Source organism: Sturnus vulgaris, chromosome 1, assembly GCF_052056855.1.
Source record: "Sturnus vulgaris isolate bStuVul1 chromosome 1, bStuVul1.hap1, whole genome shotgun sequence".
Lineage (NCBI taxonomy): Eukaryota > Metazoa > Chordata > Aves > Passeriformes > Sturnidae > Sturnus > Sturnus vulgaris.
The window spans coordinates 141,795,384-141,820,632 of NC_142243.1; the positions used below are offsets into that span (position 1 = coordinate 141,795,384).

Below are 25,249 nucleotides of genomic sequence, written 5' to 3' on the forward strand. Positions count from 1 at the left end.
CCCCTGACGACAATGAGGATTTTTCAAGAATAAGAATTGCAGGATCAGGCCCCTAAAGTGCTTATGAAGATGAGATGTTACTTCAACAGATTGAAAGTTAGATTAAATATAAAGATTGAGGCAAGACAAGTCTGGGGTTTAAACCCTAGGGAGGATTGACATTTAAAGTGTTGCCACTGAATTATAGCTCTCCGCATTGGGTGGGGTAACCTCCTACTGGGTGGAGTGTCTCCCCTAAAGGAAGGGAAAACTGGCACAAGCCAACTCAGTCTTTGAACGATTTTCCTACTTGCCAACTTATGAAGTCGTCCTGACGTCAACTTCGTCAAGGAAGTCTATTGCCCAACTCTGTCTTTTACTGTAGAAAGTTTGCTTGTGCTCAAAACCCCAGCAGATGTAGAAAAGAAATTAAGGAAAAGAAAACCCTGAACAAAACAAAGAAATTAGGAAAAATGTGTTGACTGGGTTTTACAGTTATTTTTAAAAACCCTTTTGTTGGGTTTTCTTGTTTCTAATATCAAGTTAATACAAGTAGATACAGATCACTCGAAACTATTACTAAACATATTTTAAAATCTTGTTTAACTTTAAGACACAGGGTGGAGAACACAGAAAGTGGACACTATGAAAGATAAGATCTCTTGTGTGTTCTGCAATGGCTAGTGAGTATCTTCCTAATCGGCGTCACTAAAAGGTGTAAAAACACACTCATACTAGGAAAATAATATTCATTGAACAGCCATCAAAGGTAGGTAGGTATGTTTAACATATATTATTTCTCTCTGAATCCAAATAAATTGTTTCTCTGAAAGAAGGAGTCAAGTGCTGGACAAGACAGAAGGAATGCTGGGGACAATCAAATTAAAACAAAACAAAACCAAAAAAAAAAGTATAAAGCATCTCAAATGCCCATGGGAGGGCAAAAAAAGTAAAAATCAGAAAACAGTTTAAGTTACCGTAACCTGAAATGCACCAGCCATCACAAAGAGCAATTGGAGAAATCCAGCAGAGCTCAGCAGGAAAGATTTTTAATAACAGATTGAAAAACAAGAATAAAAATAACTGCATCAACAGGGCCTTTCTTCCTCAGGCCACAAGCCCGTTTTTACTTGATATTTTAAAAAAATGCAGTTTGGCCACTAAAACCAATCCAGAACATTATTAAAAGTTAAAAGCTACCAATTACTTCTGTCTGTTCTTTTAAAGCAAAGTTTGGCATTACGTCAGTTGGTTTAAAGAAAACAGAAAGAGAGAGAGAAAGAAGGAGAGAAAGTTTCCTGCTTGTATAAATTAAACCACCAGGGAAGGTGTCTAGCCACTTGTAAAGCATTTATTACAGGTTTTTAAAGGGCTAGTAACATTTAAAAAATTAAATATTTTAAAATAAATTTAAAGGAAAAGAGAAAAGATGATCTGAGCCTGGAAAGAAAGCAGACTTATGAGAAATTAGACATGCATCAACTGAAGCTAAGAAAGTAAAAATTACTATTAGGACAAAACTTTGCAATTCAAAATAACTCTTTTCAAGGCAGAAAATCTTAATGTAGCTGCTGTACTCACACACATCCCTTACGAGACGGAAAAGTTCCACTGAAATTTATGGGATGGAACCAACTGGGTTCTGCAGAAACGTCCTACGGAAGCACCACCCGTGGCAGCTACGCGATTTAATGAAGCATTTTCTTTCGATAGCTTTACTAAATCCACATACAGAGATCCTCAGCAGGAATAAGATTCCTTAGTTAATGCACCAGGACCATATTAAAAATCACTGATAGAAGGATTGGCAAGTTCTGTTAAATTTTAGATGTATTTTTTCACTGGTGATGTTATTATAAAATTTTAAAGAACCACTTTAAAGTTACTAGAAAATACGAATCTGATAGCACAGAACATGAATAAAACATAATGGCTATAAGTTTCTTACACACAGCTGCACCAGTTCACCTAAATCAAAGTCTTCTAAACCCCGCGATGCCAAATCAGAGGCTCCTCTGACTCCGGACGGCACGTCAAGTGGAATGGTGTTCAGTTGTGCAACGCTTTTGGTGTGTGACAAAATGTCCACTGGGAATTTAAACCGAGACTAGGGGAGCTATCCTCCCATTGCTCCATGTTTCATTTGAGCCTTGGTCTGCATGACAAGAAGTCAGAGTAATATGCCAGCACTTTCCTCCCCTCCCTGTGCTCCTCTGCCCCAGCAGCGTTTCTTGCTGTCTGGGCACATATACAACTGGCGAAGGAGCTGTGTTCTGGAAGGCCCTTTATTGATTAGGTGCAAAATAACATCAAGGAGTGAATAATAAGCATAATCTGAAAAATGTAGTTGCATGTCTTGCCCTTGTAAACATTTACTATTTAATGGTGTAATTGTACTTTAATCCTTCACATCATCTAATATAACTCATTGTGCTTTTCTTTTAATTAGCAAACACACAATCCAAAAAAAGCAAAGCCCAGAAAGTTTGTACGTGTCATAAAAACTTAAGTGCAAATGGTTTTAAAATAATCAAATATTCTCTCTTTGGATGCAGGTTTATCTTTCAAAGTCAAAAGAGAACTTCATTGGCACAGGGCAGGAAAAAGAACTCCATAATTCATGACAATACCAAGAAAAAAAAGTTCTTCTCCAGAAGGACTGGAAAGGGCACCTTTATTTATCTTCTGGACAGACAAAAATAATAGAACCTAGACCAGATATGCTGTAATTAATGTATCCAAAGGTCAACAGGCAATGGTATTTATACAATAAATGGGTGCAGACTATGCTGGTTATAGTATTAATCACCAGTATTTGAAAATAGCATTGTTTTCTTACTAGGTAAGAACTTGAGAAAGTTTCAGAAACAAAAAAGAAACACTTTTTTTTTTTTTCTCATACCTGCCTGCTTATTTTTTTTAACCAATTGTTTTTTAACTCATGAGGTATAATATTTGGGACAAATATATCCAAGTTTACAGTTGCCCAGGACTGCCAAAAACAGACCCAGACTACCTCACTAGTTGTGTTGAGGAAACTAAATTAAGTAAGGGCAAACACCAACTGGAAAGTTGTCAGTTTACTGAATGAATGGCTTCATTTTACACGCCAGTTAGAATACCTTAATCAGAATATATTTCTGTTCGAGGCCAATACTTTTACTACCAGATGGCAGTTTGTTCTACCTGAAACCGTATTAAAAATGTAATTTATTTCCACTACACTTTCACCCAACAAAAGAGGTTGTCAGATTCCCAGCCTATCATGTTCAAAAATATTTAACCATAAACTTTCTCACTATGTTATATTTGGTGTTACCCACAAACCTTTATTGAAGCGATACTGCCAGTGTGGCTTCAGTTAAGATCTGAGAATGTTTCTATTAAGATTATTATATTAAAATACTGTCAAGAGTTTGTAAGAAACATAAATATTCATATACATACAGCCCCCCCAGCCTTAGAAGGAAAGTTCCACATAAAAAGAAAAATTTAAATATGTACCAAAAGTTGCCTGGTTGTAATTACATTTTGGGTTTTTTCCTAAATGTCTCTGCTAATTTTTTAACTCTTTCACACTGTAATGTAAAATAGTTTTATTTCAAAGGAACTGCCTGATAAAGTGCTAAAAGAGGTAATTCGCATGAACAGAAAGTAATTAGTCATTGTTTGCACAATGCTTTGAAAATACAAAACCCAGTGTGTCAACTAGCATTAAAATATAATATGATTGGAATACACAGATTTGACAAGAAACAATTGCATGTCGCAGACATTCGAGTCCACAGACAAGAATTAGTACTTTGCTGTAATAAATGCACTATCATGATATGTGGATAAGAGCATTCTTTACACTCAGCCAGAGCATACATGATAATAGTGTGCACCGTGAAAGTTTACTACAAATACTAGAGAAGACATTATAGAAAATAATCCTGGTAGGGATTCATCAAGTGTCACTGAATTTATTCTCTCTGATAAAAATATAAGTCAACCCATAAAGCTACCATATAAATTATACTAAAAATTCATTAAAAACATGAAAGGATAACCCGGCTGCATTGTGTTTGATGCCCAAAGAAGTCTCAGATCTGTGAAGTTGTCATTTACATTCTTTTCCTTTATTAACAGTGCTATGAAATAAAAAAAAAAGGCATACTCTCACAGTCTCACAGGCAAAGACTACTCAGTATTATTTGGAGTCTGTTTTAGAGGATCACAGGCAATACATGTAAACTTAAAAGCTGATGCAACTTTGCCCTTTACTTACTTTGTTGTGACTATGTATATGCAAAGTTTCAAACAGAGAAAGTTATTATATGCAACCAAAAAAAAAAAAAAAAAGCGATAATCAGACAGAACAGGGTGGATTAGGAACTGACTGTTTTTCTTATGTCTAATCTCCCTTGATTTTAAAAAGGTGAAGCAGACTTTTGTTGTCACAGTCTGAGGATAAACTTATATACAAGCACAGATGCACTACTGAACTTCAAAATCACTGATTCTTGGTGGCAAACCTCAGGCAGGTATACATTATTCAAGAGGAAAAAAGAAAAATACTTTTTTTTCCCCTGTACAGAGAAAGGTTCCACTTGTTTGGTTTGACCATATTATTAACAGACTTTCATTCAGTGGTTAAAATAGAATGAAAAAAATCTTTCAAAGTGTTGATATCATTTCCAGACAGTCTTGTCAGCATCACAATTTACAGGAAATAGTTGATGTTCTCACACAAACCGTGTGTTTACTCATAGACCCAGAGTACTTAAAAAAAAAAAAAAAAAAAAAAAAAAAAGAAAAACAACCTTCACTCTTTTGAAGGTTTTTTTTTTAAATGTCACTCTGGTGGAATATCTGAGAGAGCTGTCTAACCTAGCGCACAGATTGTGAACATGAGGCAAACACAGACTACAGTTCAGAAGACTACTGTAACTTTTATTCTCATTTTGTCCACGTCAGGAACTGGCTCTTACCACTACTTTCCTTTGCTGCCCCTTGCATTTTTAACTCTGGCAGTCTTCTCTAAATGTTCAGCTTTTACTAAAAACCAACAGGAAAGTAACATGATGCCACCAACATCCAAAGGATTTCGTTTCGTAGTTGAAGACAACAGCCCGAATGACAAAAAAGTTTGATGGTTCCTTGAGAGACTTTACTGAACTCAATTAAATATAACCTGAGACGCATTAAATTATTGTCTCTTTCCATCAACATTCAAAATGTGCTGCGTAGTGTAAAAGCAGTGAAGGCAGCACAGTCTGCAGAACAGCTTACATTTTCTTTACTAGACAATCTTTCCCTCTCAGAAGGGACTTGTCGCCTTGGTTCCCAAAGGGTGCTGGGGTGACCCGGCTCCTGCTCTGCCAGGCAAGGTGCTAGCACTGGTGGAGAAGTGATGCAGGGGAGAGGTCTCTCCAGCTTATCACTTACTTAGCTTAGCTCAGTCAGTGCACTGGAGAAGTTTGCCATTTGCAGAGAGAAAACACAACCGGTCGTGGAAAAAAAAAGATAAAGGAGACTAGCGGGCCCCACTAGAATCCGCGTAGGAGTGCCGGGGTGTCTGAGCGCCGTGATTTGCAGCAGGGAGGCAGATAAACAAAGCCACCGAAATGTCAAGCCCCCTCGGGGAGCCGCTCGCGTCCCAGGGCAGCGCAGGGGCCGCAGCCCCCGGGCCAGACCCTGCGCGGCCCCGGACCCGCGATCGCCCACCCCGGCCCGGGCCGGGCCACCCCGGCTGTCCCGGCCGCGAAGCGCCCACCGCCGCGCAGCCCCTCCAGCCCCGGCCTCGCCTCCATTCATTCCTCCCTTCGGAAAGCCACACGCGGGCGGCTACAGCGGGGACAGCCCCGCCGCAGCCCCCGGGCCGGGGGGCGGGGAGGGGGGAGACGCTCCACGAAGTTGTGGCAGGCAGGGAGAGCTGGGCGCGGGGACGCAGCGCTGGCAGTGGGGCTTCGTCTTTAAGAGGGAAAAGTTTTACGTCTCTCTGCCTCTGATTTGGAAAAAAAAAAAAAAATATAAAAAAAAACCAAACCAAAACAGTAAACAAAAAAAAAAAAAAAAAAAAAAAAAAAATCACCACCACACCACTATGTCGCCTGTTACCCCGGTGTGACCGGGAGGGATCTCAAGCCCTCCTCCCGGAGCAGCACCGCTCCGCACTTGGCCTCTCCCTGTGTATCCCAGGGAAAGTAGAGGAAAAATAGGAAAGAAGAAAAAATTAAAAGGAAAAAAAAAAAGGAAAAAAAAGAAAAAGAAAAAAAAGAAAAAAGTTTTTCCCAAACTTACTACTCTTCATGATGGTGTCTCTGTGCCCCGCTTGTCATGATCCCCATTAAAACTTCCAGCAGCGGCAGGAGCGGCAGGACTGTGCGACTGCAGCCCATCGGATGCGAACCCTCTGTGCTCGTCTTCTACTTCCACCCCCCGCGTCTCCCTTCCCCTCCCCCCGAGCGCCCCGGTGCCGAGGAACCGGCGGCCGCGGAGATAAGGCGCGGAGCGGCGCGGAGGGGAGGGCAGAGCCGAGCCGCACCAGCCCGCGGCCGCCGCCGTTCCCCTCCCCGCCTCCGCGCCGGGGGGCTGCTCCCCCTGCCCGCCGCCGCCGCTGAACTTGACCCTCCCGACTCCAGCGGGGCTACCGCCGTTTTGAAGTCGCCAATTTCCAGCCATCACACATGGCTTTGACCCTCCGGCGGGGGGAATGGGGGGCGCGGTGGGGGGGGGGGGATGCACCGAGAGAAGCCTGTGAAATCCGAGCAGTCCCCGTTGCCTGGGATCATGCCCACCCACCCTCCGCTTTTGTTGTTGTTGTTGTTGTTGTTTTTATTTTGGGGGGGGTATTTTGGGGGGGAGGGGGTGCACCCCCGCTGCCCCCCCCGGGCTCACGCCACGCTGCCGCGGGCGCCGCGCCCCCGCCCCGCGCGCGCCCCCCCCGCGCCCGCCGCCGCCGCGCCGCCCCCGCCCGGCCCGCCGGCCGCGGCGCCCTCCCCGCCGCCCCCGCCCGCGCCCCCCCGCGCTTACCTGTTGATTAACCGGCAGCAACAGCCCCGGCAGCCTGGAAGATGGTGGAGCCGCGGCGCGAGCCATGAACCGTCTCCTGCTGCCGGCGGAGTTGGACGCGGATTATGTGGCGGTGGCCGGGGAGTGGGGGGGGCGGGGGGCCGCGGCGCCGCTGCCTCCCCCCTCGGCCCCGCTCGGCGGGGAGGGGGCGACGGGCCCGCCGGCGGGCGGTGCGGTGCGGCGCGGGGGCGGGGGCGCGGCGGGCCGGGGGGCGCGGGCCGGGGCACGGCGCGGCGGCCCCGCCGGCAGCGAGGCGGCGGCCTGGGAGCGCGGGGCGGCCGGCGCGTTATCGGGACTGTTATCGCTTGTCAGGACCTCCGTCTCCCCGCATTACGTCAGTTTCAAGACACCAACACTATTAATATCAAAGGAGCCTTCGCGGAGGAAAGCGCCACCCCAGACGGAGCGCCCTTAAAGAGACAGTGCAGGCGGCCCCGCCGCGCGGCCCGCGCCGCCCCCCGCCGCCGCCTCCGCCCGCCGCCGGGCCACGGCCACGGGCGGCGCGGGCCGGGCCCGCCGAGCCGGGCGGGCGGAGGGGGCGCGTCGGCCCGCGGCCGCGGGGACCTGCGCTGGGCTGCGGCACGGATCGCCGCAGGCCACAGGCGCGCCCCCAGCGCGGCCCGCGGGAGGCGGCTGTGCCCGCGGCTGTCACCGGGACCCGCGGCTGCCCTGCGGGACTGCGAGAGGTGGCGGTGGGGATAAAAGGCGCGACCCACGCGCGCCAGTAGCTGCCGCCCTCGGGAGACCCCAGCCCTGCTCGGCGTCTCCCGCAGATTTGGTATCATCCTCTCTGCCCCGCGCCCCCGTTTGTGTGCGGGCTGAGGCGGGTGGGCAGACAGTTCCCAGGCTGAGCGATGAACAGTCCCGTTACCGCCCGGGCTTTGATACCGGCCGCAGGTCAGCCCCGAGCAGATCCCAGGAAACCCTCACAACTTTTACTCCTTGTGCAGAACTTTTTCAATTCGAAACACTCCTATATCCCCCATGCTACAAACTGCCAGAAGTCTGCATGTCAATGTAAAAACTCACTCCAAGGAGAAGCAGTACATAAAAGGTTCCTATGAAAGGGTTTTAAAATCCCAAATATAGTAGGCGTTAAAAACGATGTAAACATTTGTTGGGCATTTGGACACAATTTTTCTGCAGTTAGGTGACTTTATATGGCATGCTTTTCCTCCCATGCAAGTTGTTTTAAACTGATATCACATTCAAATAGGTGCACTCTGCTTGCTTGCAGAGTGCAAGGAAGCTTCAAGGAAGAAGATGGAAAAGAGTTAAATTATTACAGTTCGAGAGTTGAAGCTACTTCCCTCCAAATATTTGAAATTACATAACTTTTTCCTTACAGTTTTATTCTGAAATACATGGTGAAATGTAAAGTATAAAATCTTCAGAAATACATGGTGACACAAATGAAATCCTGTTGTAAAACTTAGAGCGTTCTCAGCCCTCGCTCCATACTTAAATATTCTTCATACATGTTTAATATAATCCACTGGCAGATTTGTAAAGTAATTGCTTGTGTAAATCACCCAGGAACGCATTTCCCCCTTAAGTTCTTTTGTAGAATTGTCTGATAAAGCACTTCATGAATAGAAAAGCAGTAATTCACATACAAGAGGTGAACTTGTCATGTTGAAAATGGAAGGTTGCACAATTAGGCATACATAGTAGGATCACCGACACAGGGAAAGGGGAACTCGCTGGTTACGTGTGGTACTCCCTCTATACCCATCCACAGAAAATGAGCTCGGAGCAGCAGAGACAAGTATGGAATGCCAAGGAAAGTAATACCAAAATTTAAAGTTTGTAACAGTCTGCCTCGATACTTCAGTACCTCATGCTTGGTAGCGCCTCGCTCATATATGCACAGACAACCTTTCCTGACTTCATAAATTTAATCTTTCACAAGCTGCAAATGCCATGGCTGAACCACAGTCAAAGAGACGAGCCGCTTGCACAAACTTTAGTGAATACAGAACTCTGAAAAGCAAGTAATTTTGTCACATCAGTTCAAACGTGTTTTTCTCAAAAATTTTGATTGTATTGTTTTCACTGAGCATGTCAGCCTCAAGTGCCTGTTTGCTTGGCATATATCTTGCATAGGAAGGGTTAAAATAGGCAGGTATTTTGTCTGATGATTTGGCTAAACATCTTACAAGCAGGGCTTGAGTGGAAAATATTTAAACAAGAGTTATTTCCCTTTACTTCTCTGCTCTAGTGAGGCTTATTAATGTCTTTTTATTTTAAACCAGGAAATTATGCCCCCCACACCTTAAATCTCAGCCAGTTCTTATGTGTGGCTGTAGCTTTCCCAGATTTTATTCACATTATGACAGACAAACTGTGAAGATTGATAACAGCAAAAACACAGATTTCAACATGTGTAAAGCTTGATAACAAACACGCCTTTTTTCACCTGTAGAGCAGTATTATAGAGGTGTGTTTTCAAAGGACATGAGTATCTCTGTGCATGCACTTTTAAAATGAAACTGCAAAGCTATTCATAAGCAAAGATGAGAAGGACACAACATGTCTTCATAGTTTCAGACTACTCTAATGAAATACTCTATCTCTCAGAAAAAGTTTGTTACTGTATCTTTATTAGAAATGCTTTCATGATACATTCTGCATTTCAAGTTAAAATAAAGCAGATCAAGAAGATGTCAATATGAATCTGTTTATATTCACCACAAAGAACTGTAGAGAACTTAAGAAAGGCAAAATATATTTTTATAGATGTTTTTCAGGCAAATTATTTATTTATGAAATAATTTACAAAGAAAATTTTTACCTCATGCCTTAGATACATTGCATATGCTTATGATTGACACAATATGTTTAGGCTCAAAGGCCCATATAGACTTCTTTTTTTTTTTTTTTTTTCCTAGCAGGAATATTTCAAAAAAGCCAACTAATTCATGAAGTCATACAATGTTTGTTTGACAGTTGTTTCCAATATAGGAAAATAAGCTATGTATATTGTTTTCATTCAAATATTTGTTGATTTGTTGTTAGAATGCTTTGACATTGACATGCCACAAATTGCATTAGGAGAAAAATTGTAGATTTATTTTCATTTATTATCTTCTGCTGTCAAACTTTTCCAAAACCACTTAAAAGAAGTTTTATTTCACTTTGTTCAAAACTCATAGTCTTCATGAAAGTAGGTTGTTTTTGAAATAACAAGTTCAACTTTCTCTAATAGATAAGAGCAGAGGAAATGAAGGAAAAGCAGCAAAGTAAGAAGATGCAGAGAAAGTACTGCTTTCACTGAGAGGCATGAACAAAGTAACTTCTAAATAATCCTCTGGGTTTTTTTACAGTCAGGCACATTCTCCATTGAGGGAGAATACAGAGGCCAGTCACAGTTGCTTCTTGAAGGAAAACAGTATAACAGTCATTGTTTATCAAGATGACATAACATGCCATTTTTGCCTTTATTGTTTAATGCAGTTTCCCTTGTAGTTTACTCAGCGTAGATACAAAGAGGGATTAACAGTAAAGCATAAGCATACTTGTTTTACAATTTCAGCCTTTTAGTGCATAACTTACTGAAAGTACTAGGGCCTATAATCACAATGATTTTACCTGATGGAACATGCATTTCAGAAATATAATCCAACTGTTTACCCTAACACGTCATAAATTGCAACTCTTAACAAAAACCTCAGAGATTGACATCTGTTGGTCTTAAATGCCTGCTGCTTTAGCACACATCATCAAGAAAGTATTTCTGTATTATTCTCCCTCTGCTTGGTAGTATATTACTTGAATTCTAAAGACAGTTCTCTTATACTGTCTTCAGTAGTGAACATTTTGAGAAGCACTTAGTTATGTGTCTGAGGCACTCCAGTGCGAGATTCTTGGGCTCATAAACACGGAAACTTGCTGAATTTCTGCAGACCCACTTCTTTTCTTTGCACAACTTTTGTCACATGAAATCATCGGGAAACTTTTGTTCCCTGTCTTACACCCTGCACAGAGTCAAATTTCTAAACTTCAAGTTGTGTGCCAAAGGCTAAAAACTACCACTGATTTTCAAAGACATGGGACTGGAGACCCTAACGATGTGGTTGAAATGTCTCTGAAAAGAGATTATGCGTTGTGATAGACAGGGCAGTGCTGAGAACAGCCAATGACACAGCATGCAACTGAAGAGCTAATACCATGGCATCATCCCAGATTCAACAGATGTTTTCTAGGGGGATTGGATATCTGGTAATGGGAAATGGAACCTTTCTTTTCTATGTCACTGGTTTTAACACAGGCCAGTAGCAATGGAAAGTCAATAATAAGCGATGCTTGTTTGGTAGCTTTCTCCACTGCGGGGTAGAAAAATGTCCTGACTGCAGCACACCATGGCTGGCTGGTACTTCCCCCACCTCGGTGGCACTGCTGCCAAAAGGGCCGTGCACGGAAGTGCCTGGAAACCCTCTTCTCTGGGAGCAGTCTCCCAGGGAGGGATGAGGAACACGGACCGGGCACAGACTGCTCCTGCTAATGGTGTGTCTGCAGATAGTTAAATAACTCTGGCAGCCACAAAAGATAATTTATCACTTTACACTATCATAAAATCTACTAGAAAATTAAAAATGCTATAACACCAGACTCCCTAAAATCATTTACATGCAGGAATCCACATAATTGTATAGATTTTGATCTTAAAAATGCTATGTAAAAGGCATTCATCCAAAGCTCTGAAAAGCCTCACATGCACATACACATACATATGAAGTAATACATAATAAGTGTCTCCCAACAAATATCAATAAAAGAAGTGGCAGCATTTCTTCCCACATTTCAACTGCAAGATCAGAAAATCAAAACAACCTGAGCCCCCTGTCTTCTCATCACCCCCTGCCAGACAGAGCCACTACCTTTCCCTCCCTCAATTCCATATTTATCCTCCCTCCAGCATTTCCAGCATTTCTGGGAAGGTTAATCTGGATTGGTTAAAAGTGTGCTAAAGTCAATAGGGGAAAAAAAAAAAGCTATAAGTGAGTTTAGTAGTTTTTACATTAGGTCCTATATGCAAGTATTTTTCCATCTTATTACTAAAGTTTGTTGCTATATAATTGCAGTGTTCTGAACATACTAATGTTAAAACTCTCTACAGTGTCTCCTAATATAAAACAACAATTCTGAACAGATGAAGTGTTTGGCTCAAAAGGAATTTTCTTTCACTTGATTTCTTGTAAATACTTTTTTCTTTTCCATTTGTGACTTCTGTGTTCAAATCTTTATTTTAATGTGACAGACCACAAACAACATGCTTTTATTGCAAAAAAAAAATGATTTATTCACATTAATACTGATGCAAGGTCTCAGATTTCATCTAGGGAAAGAAAATATCTCACAAATATGTATATTTCACTTTGTAAAAATGTGTACTTTCCATTCCATTATGAATCCTAAATGCATAGCCACAATATATGGCTTAGGAGGTGCAGTAATAGCACTTGGGAATCTCAGACACACAGTATATTGGTAAAATTACTAAGATGCTGTCACTATTTTCCAATTACAAACGGAGTGAAAGTCACTCAAGATAAACATGGTCAGTGTAACAAGTAGTCTTTAGTGGTCTCTCTGAGTTTCCTATGAAGCATCTAAGCACACACAAGAACATACAAATAGCTACATTCAACCAGACTAATTTATCTAACTTTCAGAGTGCTCAGTCCTTTGTGTAAGGAAGGGCTTGACCTTAATCCGGCCTCACCCTCTGTATCATGAGCCAGTCCATCTTGCAAAGATCTGATGAACCACTGCATTCTAGGGGATTTTTATAGCAAAAAGGAAGAAAGATCAGCATGTTCACAGAATCACAGAATCATATAACGTCTGAGGCTGGAAGGGACCTCGGGAGGTCATCAGGTCTCATCCCCCTGACCAAGAAGGGCCAGCTACAGCCAGTTGCCCAGGATCCAATTCCTCCTTTTGGAGACTTCATGATTCTCCCATAGTCTACATGACTGCTGTAACTTGTTCTGGTCTGAGACAACTCAAAGGAGCTTTCTAATCTGAGTGAGAAGCGCACCCTGACCCGCTTTCTGTCTGACCTCTGCATAAGAATTAATATACATCCACAACTCTTTTAATGGTTAGTCTTTGGAAACAGGTAACCTAACAAGAATGCCACCTTGATTAACACTAAGGCTTGTTGACACCAAGATTAATATATACCACATCCTCTAGTTGTGAAATGGTATTGCCAGTGCCTTTGTTGAAAAACATGAAACAGCAGTAGGCATCCTTAAACTTATTCAGGAGTTTGCTTCATTTTCCTCCGTGGTTATCAGTCTTGAAAGAGGTTTCCTATGAAAAAAGTTATTCCTTTAGGAAAGAGCACAACATACACAGGCAGCAGCAGCCTTAGCTCACTTGGTTCAGCTCTCCCACATAGAAACCTCATTTCTGTTCATACCTCTCACTCTTCAGGAGCTGGATCATGTGCCTGTATGCAAGGTTTTACTAAGCACAGCGTGAATCAGGCAAAAATAATGCTGATGGATCAGCATTCGTTTACACTTGGGATCTTGATGTGGTGAAGTGCAGATCATGACCCAGAAAACATGTGTATCCTTGTCTACTTCAATGCCTGGACAAACTGGTCCCACAGAGGGCAAAAAAAGTCTTTACAACTTCAATTTTTTTTTCTCCTTCCTGACTCCACTGCTTTTAGTTCCTTTCATTGCTCACATAAAACAGACAGTTACCCTATGACATGTTAAAATATTTATGCGCTAAGACTTCTTATTTAACAATGGCCAGAGATACCCTTAATAAGCTGGTGAAAAACCTGAATAGTTTGTGCCATTTTTCTGCATGTGCTATTTTTTTTCCCAGTTAGTGAATGCATCAATGGAATAATAAAAAAAAAAAAAAAAAAAACCTAAGCCAAAACAAAAAACCATCTCAAACCAGGTAACTCATCTCTGACCAATCCCTTCCCCCTTAGTGCTTTAGCATTGAAAAACATGCTGATATTATTGACATTAACCTACTAATTGAAATAAGGATCATTAGCTATTTTTAAATAAAGGAAATAAAGCTATGCACTACATTATGACTAATATATGAAAGAGTCACTCATAGAGTAACTCATAAATAGAATATTTGTGATTAATAGCTTTATATTTGTGGAAAAAGGCATCCTTTTGAAAGACAGATACATACGATATGGGCAGAAATTAATCTGCACTATTTAAGAATTAGAGCAGTAAAAAGAAGTACAAAGAATTTGAAAGTTATATCTAAGAAAGAGCTATGTGACCTTCATGAGCCCTTAGTCACAGAAGCCAAAATGGCACATAGGAAGCATCCCTGGAGGTAATAGTACTGGTCTGGTGCCCTATTTTTCCTTGCCAGGAGATAGAGACAGCCCAACTAGCAATCCAGAGATACAGCAAGTAAGCTGCACACTGTGATGTGAATTCAGATGAGTAAATTTATTGCACTGAAAAATTAACTCTTTTTTGCGAAATGCAGGTGTTGTAACACACAGAGTGAATCTAGACAGGCAGTGGGGGGAGCATTCTCAAGAATAGACACAGAGAAGAAAGAGTGACACTTTGGAAAGTCTAGAAAACACAGTGGTTTGGGACTTTTGCACATCACTGTTTGATTTGACTTTTACATGCTTTGCTGAGGGTGTGAATCAAAAGAAGGGACACAAATATGAAAATAGAAGCACTGGCTTAAAACAAGCTATGAAGTATAACTTTTATGGAGTTGTGTGTACCGAGGCTGCTAATTATGACGAGCAGCCTAGTGAGGCTGTCAGGCAAAGAAAAGTAAACAAAAGGAGTATCAGAGAAAGGAGCACCTCTCCCATAGCAAACTTCATGTATCATTGAGATTCTTGAAGAGAATAAGAACCCATATAAGGCAAAGTCCTTTTTTCCTTCACTTCATAGTGCCATTCTTGTAGATATGCAAGTGTTAGAAGAAAAAAAGGCTACTTGGTAAGGGTTCATGCATAGCAAATTTGTTTTCCCCCTTCCCCATCAACTGTAATTACAACCATTCAGACGAAGCTGGTTTTCCCAGTAGGACTGGCTGAAAACGCACTTCATTTACATGGCCTAATTGGGCTTTTTTGGCCAAGGTTGTTCTATACTCTGACACTAGGACTAGGTACTTAACATTGAAAAGTTCATTCTTGTGGTTTGAAGTTAAGGATTTCATTACTTTGAAGTTAGAAAATCCAGAATGAAGGTGTCTCCTTTAACACTGGTGCTTCAGTGGTGTGTACATGCATAAGAATAATATCAGTAATTATATTGGCCTCAAACAGCAAAGAGTCTGCAAATTAAACAGACAGTCATTTTATTTCCTTCTTTCTCTATGAAAAAAATAATTGAGATGTATATGCTATTGCATGAAATATTGGTTATATGGTCTTGTGGCCTTCAGAAATAAGTACAGTAAACAGCTGATTAGTGAAGATCTACTACAGAAACAGTTTAGGAAAAATCAGCTTCTTTTATATTCTACTATTTGCAGTAAGTAAGACTTGGTTATTTTATTGTTTATTATTTTGTTTGTAACTATCTTGTTTTACTCAGCAAGACACACAGTTCATGAATATGTATCTTATAACCTTTTCTAAGCCAAGTGCACAAGGTTTAGTTTCAGGGCCTTCCATATTGTACATGTCCTCTACAACCAAGAAAGGTTTTGCACAGTCATCAGTGCAAACTCAAGCCATGTCTAGAAAGAAAATTAACATAAATATTTCACCAGGCCTTGGTGTAGACAAGATTCCAGCAGCCTGAACCTGTTTTCCTGCATATTTAATTGCCACAGTAATTAGAACATAAGGGTTCAAATCCACAAATACATTTGGGTGCCTAATTCTCATTAATTTCAATTGAGAGGTAGCACTTACATCTTTTTATGGATGTAGAAGACACAGAAACCTCAAGAATCTTATCTGTTTTAAAATGTCCAGACAAATATTGCTATCAGCTTCTTCAGGAGAACAGGAGTTTTATTTTAATTTCTAATGAAGGTACATCTTAAGGACAGAAAATTTCATTATAACAGTGGAGGCTGCACTTATCTCTCACCTCCTTTCTACCTATCCAGCCATTTTGAACCACAGGAAGTTTCCAGATCATGGGATGCTTTAAGAAAATCAAAAAATCAAGATTTTATCTGGTGACTGCTGAAAAATAAAGCTGCAGTTTATGCTCTTTTATGATCTGATGAAACCTCATGAAGCTAGTGGAACGAGCATGGCTCTATACCCCTACTTAATCCCCAGACAAAAAAATAAACTGTGATCACACCTCCAGATGTGAACCCCTAAGAATGAAGTTTCTGGACCTGCATAAAACTGTCCAAGTCCAGGGTGGTAAAAAAACGCTGGACTTGCTATGCTGCACTGTCCTGCTCATCCCAAGTCATACGACCATATCCCTTTGCTCATGCTGTGCCAAAATTCCTGCAACTGCACCGTATGCCATAAAAGGGAACTGACCCAGTAGAAAATTACCTTGTCTCTTTAATTAATTGCCAGCTGGAAAATACAATACTTGGGACAGGGAAAAGGATGGGATTTCCTTCTTTTTAGGGACTCTGTCAGGAAACAATGGCTAACCTTTGGAGGCATGTCTCCAGAGCCACCTGTGTGGGCAATAGAGAGAGTGATGACTACCACCAGCTGCCATTGGAAGAGTTTCTCTCTTTTCATCCCTAGCTACTGAAGAAGCCCAGCCTCTTAGTTTAAGCAACTGGGCTTGTTATTTGTATGATATGAATACACACCCAGAATTACATGATTAATCACAATTTCCCCACCTTTCTTCTTTAAATTTCAGTCTGAGGTTTGCTACGTACGTCATGTAACTATAATGATACTAAATAAATGTTAGAAATAGGGAAAGTATATCTCCAAAAAAAAGAGCTTAAAGCCAGAAGAAACCATTACAAGCTTTGTTTTGTCTTTCTGCATAATTCTGGCCACAGAACACTCAGTGCTGGCTCTGCCAGGCTATAACTTCTGTGTGAAGATAGTATATCTTTCTGAAGATGTCTGTCTTGATTTAAACACTTCCAATGTTGAAGGATTCAGTGCACTCCTACCTAACTTGTTCCAGTTTTTAAATATCATCACTCTTTAAAATGTCCCTGACCTGATTTAGTATAACTTCAGTTTCCAGTTCTATTTTGTTTTATTTTATTTTGGTTTGGTTCAGTTTAGTTTATTGGCCTATAGTATTCAAATGAGACCCTTTCCTCTATGTATGGACTTACAATTTCATTCTCGCCCTTAAAGAAAGCAAATGAAGTTTCCTTCATGCCTTATCCTGGATAATTCCAGTATATTTTTCTATGTCTTTCATCATTCATTTAAATATATTTTGAAGTACAGACACTACATGTGGTCAAAGGCTAGATTTATTCTGTTCACTTTCAAACTTAAGTACTTTTCTTACTTCATGTCCACTCAGTGCGAATACTTACTTCATTAGAATTTGAGATTCACTTGTAACTAATATAAACATAAAATACCTATCCAAGCAAGACCCCAGAGACTGACTTTTTTTTTTTAATTCAGGCTTATTTATCAATGCACAATGTTTCAAAACAATTTTTAATCTTTGTAGAAAACTGTTTTCTGCTTGAGGATTTTTTTTTCTTTCATTCTTTGAAAAATTCTTTGAAAATTACCGAAATAAGCACAGCATACTTCATTTTCAGACTTCTAGAGCCACACTAGTGTAATTTACCAGAGGCCTTAAAAATAAAATATTTCCTTTTGAATGGTAAGAAAGAATCAGTCATTAGTTGTACTTTCTGTCGCAAGCCTGGGCAGCAATATCACTAAATAGTACAGGCACTTTTTTATACTGACTATTATTACTTGGGCTTTAATGAGAAAATTCTGCCTGTTGAGACACCAAGTTATAATCTTTCAAATGAAACCAAGCTAATAACTATTCCCATGGCAAGACAAATCTGCAGGCACTAACTAAGTTAGTGGCTATTATGCTTCACACTTAATCTTGAATATGATAGATAGGGAGTGGAACTAAGGGGAATATTGAGCAGCAGAAGAAACCATTCCTCTAACATGATAACTAACTTGTGACAGTGCCTTGAACATCTTTCTTTGCATTTAAACCAAAGCAAGTTGAAGTCGTGTAGTCCTTTTGAAAGTGCCAAATGTAAGATTTGCACAGCTTTTGCCACCATGAGAACTTCTAAGCTCAGACACCTGCATCAATCAGGTTCCAAGGGGGAGCCCCAGTGAGGAAGAAAGAAGTCAGCCAGTGCATCACCATGGTGCAGCGAGAGCGGGGCTGCAGCAGCTTGGGGCACTCACAGGGGTGATCCCTGTTTGATGGAGACAGCACCTACTCCTGTCACACAGGGGTATGAGGTGCTTCACACCTCGCCTATTTGTGAGCATCAGTGTCAGCAGATTGCCACCTTGTCTTGTGCTGGTGGTCAGGGTTTGTGGATCACCACTCTGCCAGAGGTCCAACACAGCTGACCAAGCTGCCAGGTGGACAGTGACCCAGCCGTTCCCACTGCTTACAGAGCTCCTTTCAACGTCTGATTTCTAACAGAAATGTGCATGAAACTTCAGCTGTGGGTGGCACAAAACTCACAAGCATGTCTCTGTGACACCAGGTTTCATCCCTATCCTGTGCCATCCCTACAGCAGCTGTAAGCCAGTCTCAGACCTGTCCTCAACAACAGGGGCTTGCGTGGTGCTGACTGATTGCATGTTTTTAGTTCTTTGTGGCTTTCCCGAGAGTGTAGGAGTTAGTTTTGTTCCAGTTTGAAAGCAGATCAAAGATACTTAGTATTTCCATTTCTCTTGAGGATGAGGCTCCTGGAATGGCTGAGCACTGAGGAGCTGCAAGTGCCTGCCATGGAGCACAGCAGCCCAAAAGGAGTTTATGTACACAGACGTGAATGGAGAGCAGATCACAAAGGACAAAATGGATAACAGATACAGACACCTGGTCATTGAAGAGCGTGACATGCTGGCACAGTGGCACCTTCAGTGGCACATTCCTTTCCATCCTTTCTTGATTTTGTTTGTCTGGGAAAATGTCTTAAGAAACTTTAAAAAAAATTAATTGTTTGAATGTCAAATATAAATTGTGACTTATTTTAAACAATGTGTGTGTTTTAACCAGCTCTTTGACATTAAAAAGCATATTTTGTCTCACAACCTGCTTAAAGCAAAACAAAAAGCTAAGCTACAGCTCCTTACAAACAATGAAGGCAATAAATATAGTAAATTACTGTTTTATGTGAGACAATATACTAATGTTAACTGAAGCAATGGAATTAGAAAACAAACTCCCTCTGGGAACAATTCTCACACCCCTGTTTTAGAAGGAAGCAGAGTTTACTCATAAATAATTTAATGCATTTGCTCCTGCTAGACTGGACTGACAGGTCTTCCATATACTGAAGCTTTGCTTCTCTGATAATTGCAAACTTTTTGAAATGAGAAAGTTGTCAGCTACAAAGGTCTGTATGGTCACTGTAGGACTATCTAGGAACATAAAGATGTGCTCTATAACACAGTATTACTGAATTTAGCCATCATGCCAATCACCATTTAATAATAATATTGCTTCAGACCTGCTTCTGTTTATGAGCATGTGAATAATCTCTTCTTCAGAGTCGTATAACAATCCCTTAGCAACTTTAACAAGTTGCCTACATGAACAAGCAATAGAAAGGAAAAGACACATTATTCTTTGGGCTTATTTAATGCGGTTCAGCCACTGGAATAAAAAAGAAAACAAGGCAGCTGAGTCTGTAAGCACAGCATGATCTGTGCTTGCAGACTCAGCTGTACAGCAGTACAAAAGAACTGCATGAAGTGTGTCCTCTGTTACCTGCTTCAGAAAGCAACCTCACAAAATCCTGGACATTTCTATTACATCAGTTAACACTTCTTCTTCATTTCTAATTTTAATGCCATGTTTTTGCCTCTTTTATTCACAGTGCTGCTATATCTTCTCTCAATTCACAGAAAGAGATTCAGAGTTTGTCAAAACTATTTTCAGCACTAAGAGTACTGAGCTATTGTAATCAGTAGCTTCTTCTAACTCGCATCCTTTTGACTTAATCTTTATTAATCACTCAGATGCATCTTCATATGCATGCTATGTACCATCTATCCTTAACTTCAACTTTTATGTGGCTTTTCTTTTCACAGATGACTCTCAGGCGTCACAGCTGCCTGCAGATTTTTTAAGACTAGAGTGGAAGAGAACTCGGAAACTGGTCATTTGACTCAGAGATTAATTGTAAGAATTTTAGCACTGATTTTTTCCAAATATTATTATTCACAGTTGCTTATTCCCTGAATGGTCAGGGCCAGTCTTGGAGACCATAGGCACAGATTTGTCAGCATTTCAGAGCCTGCTCTAATCTAATTTGTGGTTCTGCAAGACTGCTATTTAGACTGGTCACTAAGTAGCTGCAAGCCTTGCTCCAGTCGCGGGAGGTGAGACCATTAGGAGTGTTGTGAAAGAGCTGAGTAACCATAGCAGGAGGGGAGGCCACCGTGCCCCACACAGCTCTAGCACTGATCCTTCCTGTGCAGCTCCCCAAACCACTCCACCAGTGCAGGAGTTACCACTCTTCTTTTGATACTCACTGCAACCCGAGGATCTGGAGGAAGATCTGATGCTGCTATTGCTGGTCTAGCCCTCCCACAAATTCCAGCAGGGAAAGACAGTGAAAATTATCTGGGAATGAGCTGAATCAGCTTCTTTTGTGTTGGTGCCATGGCCGCACCCGCTGTGTGGCCAGTTCCACCCAGCACTCATCAGCCTCTGAGCAGGAATTGGTGAAGGCTTGCGTGGTTCTGGACTTCCCCCCACGCTGGGAGAGCGATAACCTGGGTCTGGGAGTAAGAGGACTAAATTTAGGTCTCTGTCTTGGGTGTTTCATAAGAAAAATTGGATCTCACCATCTCCATGGGATCATGGAATGAGTTTGTTAAGGCCTTCACAAGAGATAGAGTTGTGATGTGTGGATTCTTTGTTCAGGATTTACAGGAAACTGGCCAGTGATGTTGGTGCAGGAGAGCCAGGACTTGCAAAATCCTTGGTCAGTGGTCATGTGCTACGTTCCTCTGCAGACAGGGGGAAAAACACAAACCCCAGCATCGTCATTTCGGGATCTGCCTCTGCAAAGGAAAGCAGCAGCCCAGCAGCTGGCAGCTCCCACCTTTTACATGTATAAATGAGTGACATTTGAACATGCTCCTGAACCATGTTAGAACCACAATCCTGGGCACACACACTTGAGTATGATCACAGTGACTTAAAACATATTTAAGTATGTTTTAAGAGCAAAAGGTTGATAAATTGCTTCTGGACACTCATCTCAAGTGTGTGATGCCAGCTCAGCAGCTGTCACCATTTTCAAGTTGCGGTGTCTTTATCTCTGGTGCCCCACCCCAACAGGATTTGCACACAACCTTTCAGAGGGGAGGAACAGATACATGCACACAGAAGTGCTCAGGGTTGTAAGGGCTATGTAGCACCCAACGTCAAAGAAAATAGCAACAGCATGTTGAATAACTGGTTTGATGTGTATGCTTCACATAGGTTATTTTCAGTGGGTCATCACCCTCCTATTGTACACTTGTTTCCTAGAAGTGCCCTGAAATGGGTACATTTGTGGTGTCCTGCTGATATGAACATTCCTACATTTGTCAAATGCAGAACATTGGTGCCACTAGTGTTTTAGCTTGTGTCTGTTTTAACTGAATAGTCACTTGAACTGGATAGATTAGTTAGACTTACTCTCATTTATGTTTGGGTTTTTTTGGTAGGATCTATAAGATAGAAAGAGTTGCTACAGAGACCAGAATGAGGCACTGAGAGACTTTTCATCACAAAAAGAAATAACTGATCAGGGTTTTACAGAGGGCACTGTGATGTGCCTGTGGTATGCATGACCTTATGTTAAAGAGACTTCAGAAAGTGTTCGTACTGCTATTCACTGGGTATCAAATTATGTATATGTGCTTCTTAAGAGAATAACTCTGAGTTTGCCTATAATCGTTGTAGCTAATATGCCTCAAAAAAAGAGTAAATAGAAATCTTTCTCAATACATTTTCCATGTGTTAGTTTATGTGAATGTATTTCCTTGTATAATTATGAGCATTTTCATCACAGGAGTACATATGGGCTAAAATTTACAGATAAACTTTCTAATCAGTTTTGCTGAACTACTGGAAGTTCAACTGGTATTTTTTCATATAAAGGAAAGAAAAACACTTTAAATGCAAAAAAAGCAATCATGCAACTTCAAGAGGTAGCAATCAGGATTTAAAACTCAAATTCTAGAGGTGCGCACTCAAAATCAAGTAACAGCTTGACTTGATTTCAAACTTTTAGCTCGACCAAGCCTCCTAAAGTCTGTGACAGTCCATCTAATAAATGCCTGAATTATGCAGATATATTAGGGCATTTTAATTATTACATTTCAGAGTTGTCACATGAATATAAAAATTCTCTATTACCAGTTTTTGCAGTCAGAGGCACAAAACAAAAATCATGTATAAATGTTAAACTTGGAAATATTCAGATTTGTGCATCCAGGGTAAAATATTCCTGGAATTTAAGAACAGCATTAAATAAGTGATTATCTAATATACAACAGCAATATGGGCTTAAGTATTTTTTCTGATTTAATTCTTGCTTCATCTCCAACAGCTGTGGTTTAGTAAGGCATCCAACCCTGATAAAAGTAATTCCTGTGATAGAAGCTATACCACAACACTTGGCACTTTGTTCTAATGTTAAAAACGTGTTCCATATTTCTCATGGAATTTGTTTAGCTTCTCCTTCCAGCCATTAGATCGTGTTATGTCTGCTAGACTGAGAAACCCTTTATTATCAAATTTTGTTCTCATATATATATATATATATATATATATATATATATATTTAAATCAAATTCTTTGTATCCTCCCATATATCTTAATACTCTAGGAACCCTGAACTCTTCTTCTCTCTGCTAAATCATGTGCAGCAGAGCTAGGCATGGTAATTCTAGTGCAGTGGTAATTTAACTTTGGCAAACAAAGATTTGCAAAATGGCTTTTTGTCTACAACATCACTGTTACAACTCATATTAGGCTGACTATCCAACTCAACCATCTAAGACTATTTCAGACCATGACCTCAATTCTTTACGGATTACTTTCCTTGTTCTTGTGTTCACAACATTGCATTTTCCCATCCTGAAACATTTTGGTTCACCACAACTAGCTTACTAGGTCATTCTGTACCAACAGCTTGTATTCTGTGTTATTTATCTTTCTTTCAGTCTCTGTATCATCTAAAATGTGTAACTTTTATATCCCACTCAAGAAATTGCTAAAAGCATTATAAGCAGTAGGCCAAGCTAACTGATGGTTGCAAAGACTCAGGAGTTCTCTGATTTGTTAGTACAGTATTAGCTTTATTTTAGACTGCTCTTTTTTTCCCAGTGTTTCCTAGCCAACTCTTTAAAAGTTGTTATTATATACATGTTATTTGGACTTGCTGATTTTAAAATGACTGATTTTGGTGGCTCTGTTTATCATCGCTCTTCCTCACTCTTAAAGTGGAAAGTTTCAATTAATATATAGTACCACCACATTTTTTCCCGTCAAACATAAACCATACACACTTAATTAGCATTTTTGCTCTTTCTCCATTGGTCAAATTTTTAGTAATCAATCAACACTGTCATTTTGATTCTGTTCGCCCTTAATATTCCTAACGTTCTTCTTGTTACCTTTTAACTGCCCTGACCCATTTTCTTCTGAGTTCTTTTGCTGTCCATTTGAAATTTTTATACTTCCTAACTTTTTGTCACTGCTGTTATCTTCTTATTTCTTTGTGTAGGCAGATAAACAGTTTTAGATAGATACATACTGGAAAAAAATGGAAGTGTATTTGTTATAATCTTTACAGAAGATTGAATTTCCCTTTAAGCCAAACTGGTTTTTTTTAAATCCTCTTTACTTCCTTTTTGACTTGGAGAGTGGTGGAACCACTAGTAGAGTCAACCAGTAGAACAACTTCTGGAATATTAGATCAACTACTGCTCTGTCTGAATTATTATTTGTGTTCTTCTGTTTACTTCCACCCCCATCCCACCTTTACACAGAGAGGATTGTTTTCTATGTAGAAACACGCATAGCAGCACGAAGAAGCCAGCAGGGAAGTACTAATGAAACAGAGGTATGATGCAGAACATGTAATTAAATTTAAATTTGTAGTGTAGTATAGCAGCAAAAGAGTGTAACTGACGGAAGTATCAACTATGCAAGAAGACATATAGTGTAACATTATTTCCCTATAGCTCTGGTCTGACCATGGACAAATTATTATATTCATTCTTGGGCACCTCCTTAGTAATTTAGACGGAATTCAGAGAAGAATGACAGAGTGATTACATGCTGATCAAATAAGATTGAGGCTATGGACACGTGAAAAGAGCTCAAGGCTTGGGCCTGAAGCAAGTTGTATCATTGCATTTCCATACAAAGAAGCTAAGCATGATTATATGTACACAACACAATCTAAATACATAACTCTGGATTATATATCTACAGAGAGTTACATTTAAAAATTTATGTTAAAAGAATGTTCAGATTGCAAAATCAAGCATTCAAGTGGTAGGAAATGCCAGTGCAATTTTAGCTTGGTGCCTTTGTGAATATTCATGATACAGCCTGTAGCTGTATGATCTGTCAACAGTGTATTTTTTCATACATCCTGGCTCATGTTTACCTCTGCTTGTCTGATCTCTGCTTTGGACTTCTGCTTGCCACAGCTCCTGCCTCCCCTGTCTCATCCTTGCCTCCATCCGCTGCCTGGCACTTCTGTTTGTCCACAATCCTTGCTCCATGCTCCTTAAGCTTCTCTTTTGGCTCATACCACTTCCTTCTAATCTTCTCTTAGTCCTTTTCACCTTCCTCCTCTCCCACCATTAGGCCATGCCTCCTACAAATGTCAAAGCAAAGGGAATGCTGAGAACACACAAGAGCTCAGTTTTCTGCTCTCATGCATGATATTCAGGCCTACAAAGGGATGAACAGCTGGGACAAAAAGTATAGAGGCTTTTTCTACCTTTTCAACTCTCTTAAAGTAAGCTCAGCCACTCAAGAGGAGGCAAGGTTTTGTAAGAGCTCTGTTGTTGTTGAGCTTGCTGAATTAA

General features: G+C 40.8%; 1 protein-coding gene across 6 annotated transcripts in view; it reads right to left on the bottom strand.

The window, feature by feature from the left end:
* The window catches only part of TRPS1 (transcriptional repressor GATA binding 1), a 213,670-nt gene extending 206,545 nt beyond the window's left edge, over positions 1-7,125 (bottom strand). For 3 of the 6 annotated variants that reach the window (XM_014870090.2, XM_014870092.2, XM_014870087.2), the window contains exon 1: positions 6,265-6,409. Coding sequence is in view for 1 of the 6 variants with exons in the window: in XM_014870091.2 (XP_014725577.1) it covers positions 6,265-6,274 (10 nt within the window). In the remaining 5 variants the exon portion in view is untranslated. Of the gene's footprint in view, positions 1-6,264; positions 6,421-6,996 lie in introns of those variants that run through there. The other 3 variants (XM_014870088.2, XM_088178532.1, XM_014870091.2) reach the window with 3 other exon arrangements.
* Between the last annotated feature and the right edge of the window lie 18,124 nt (positions 7,126-25,249).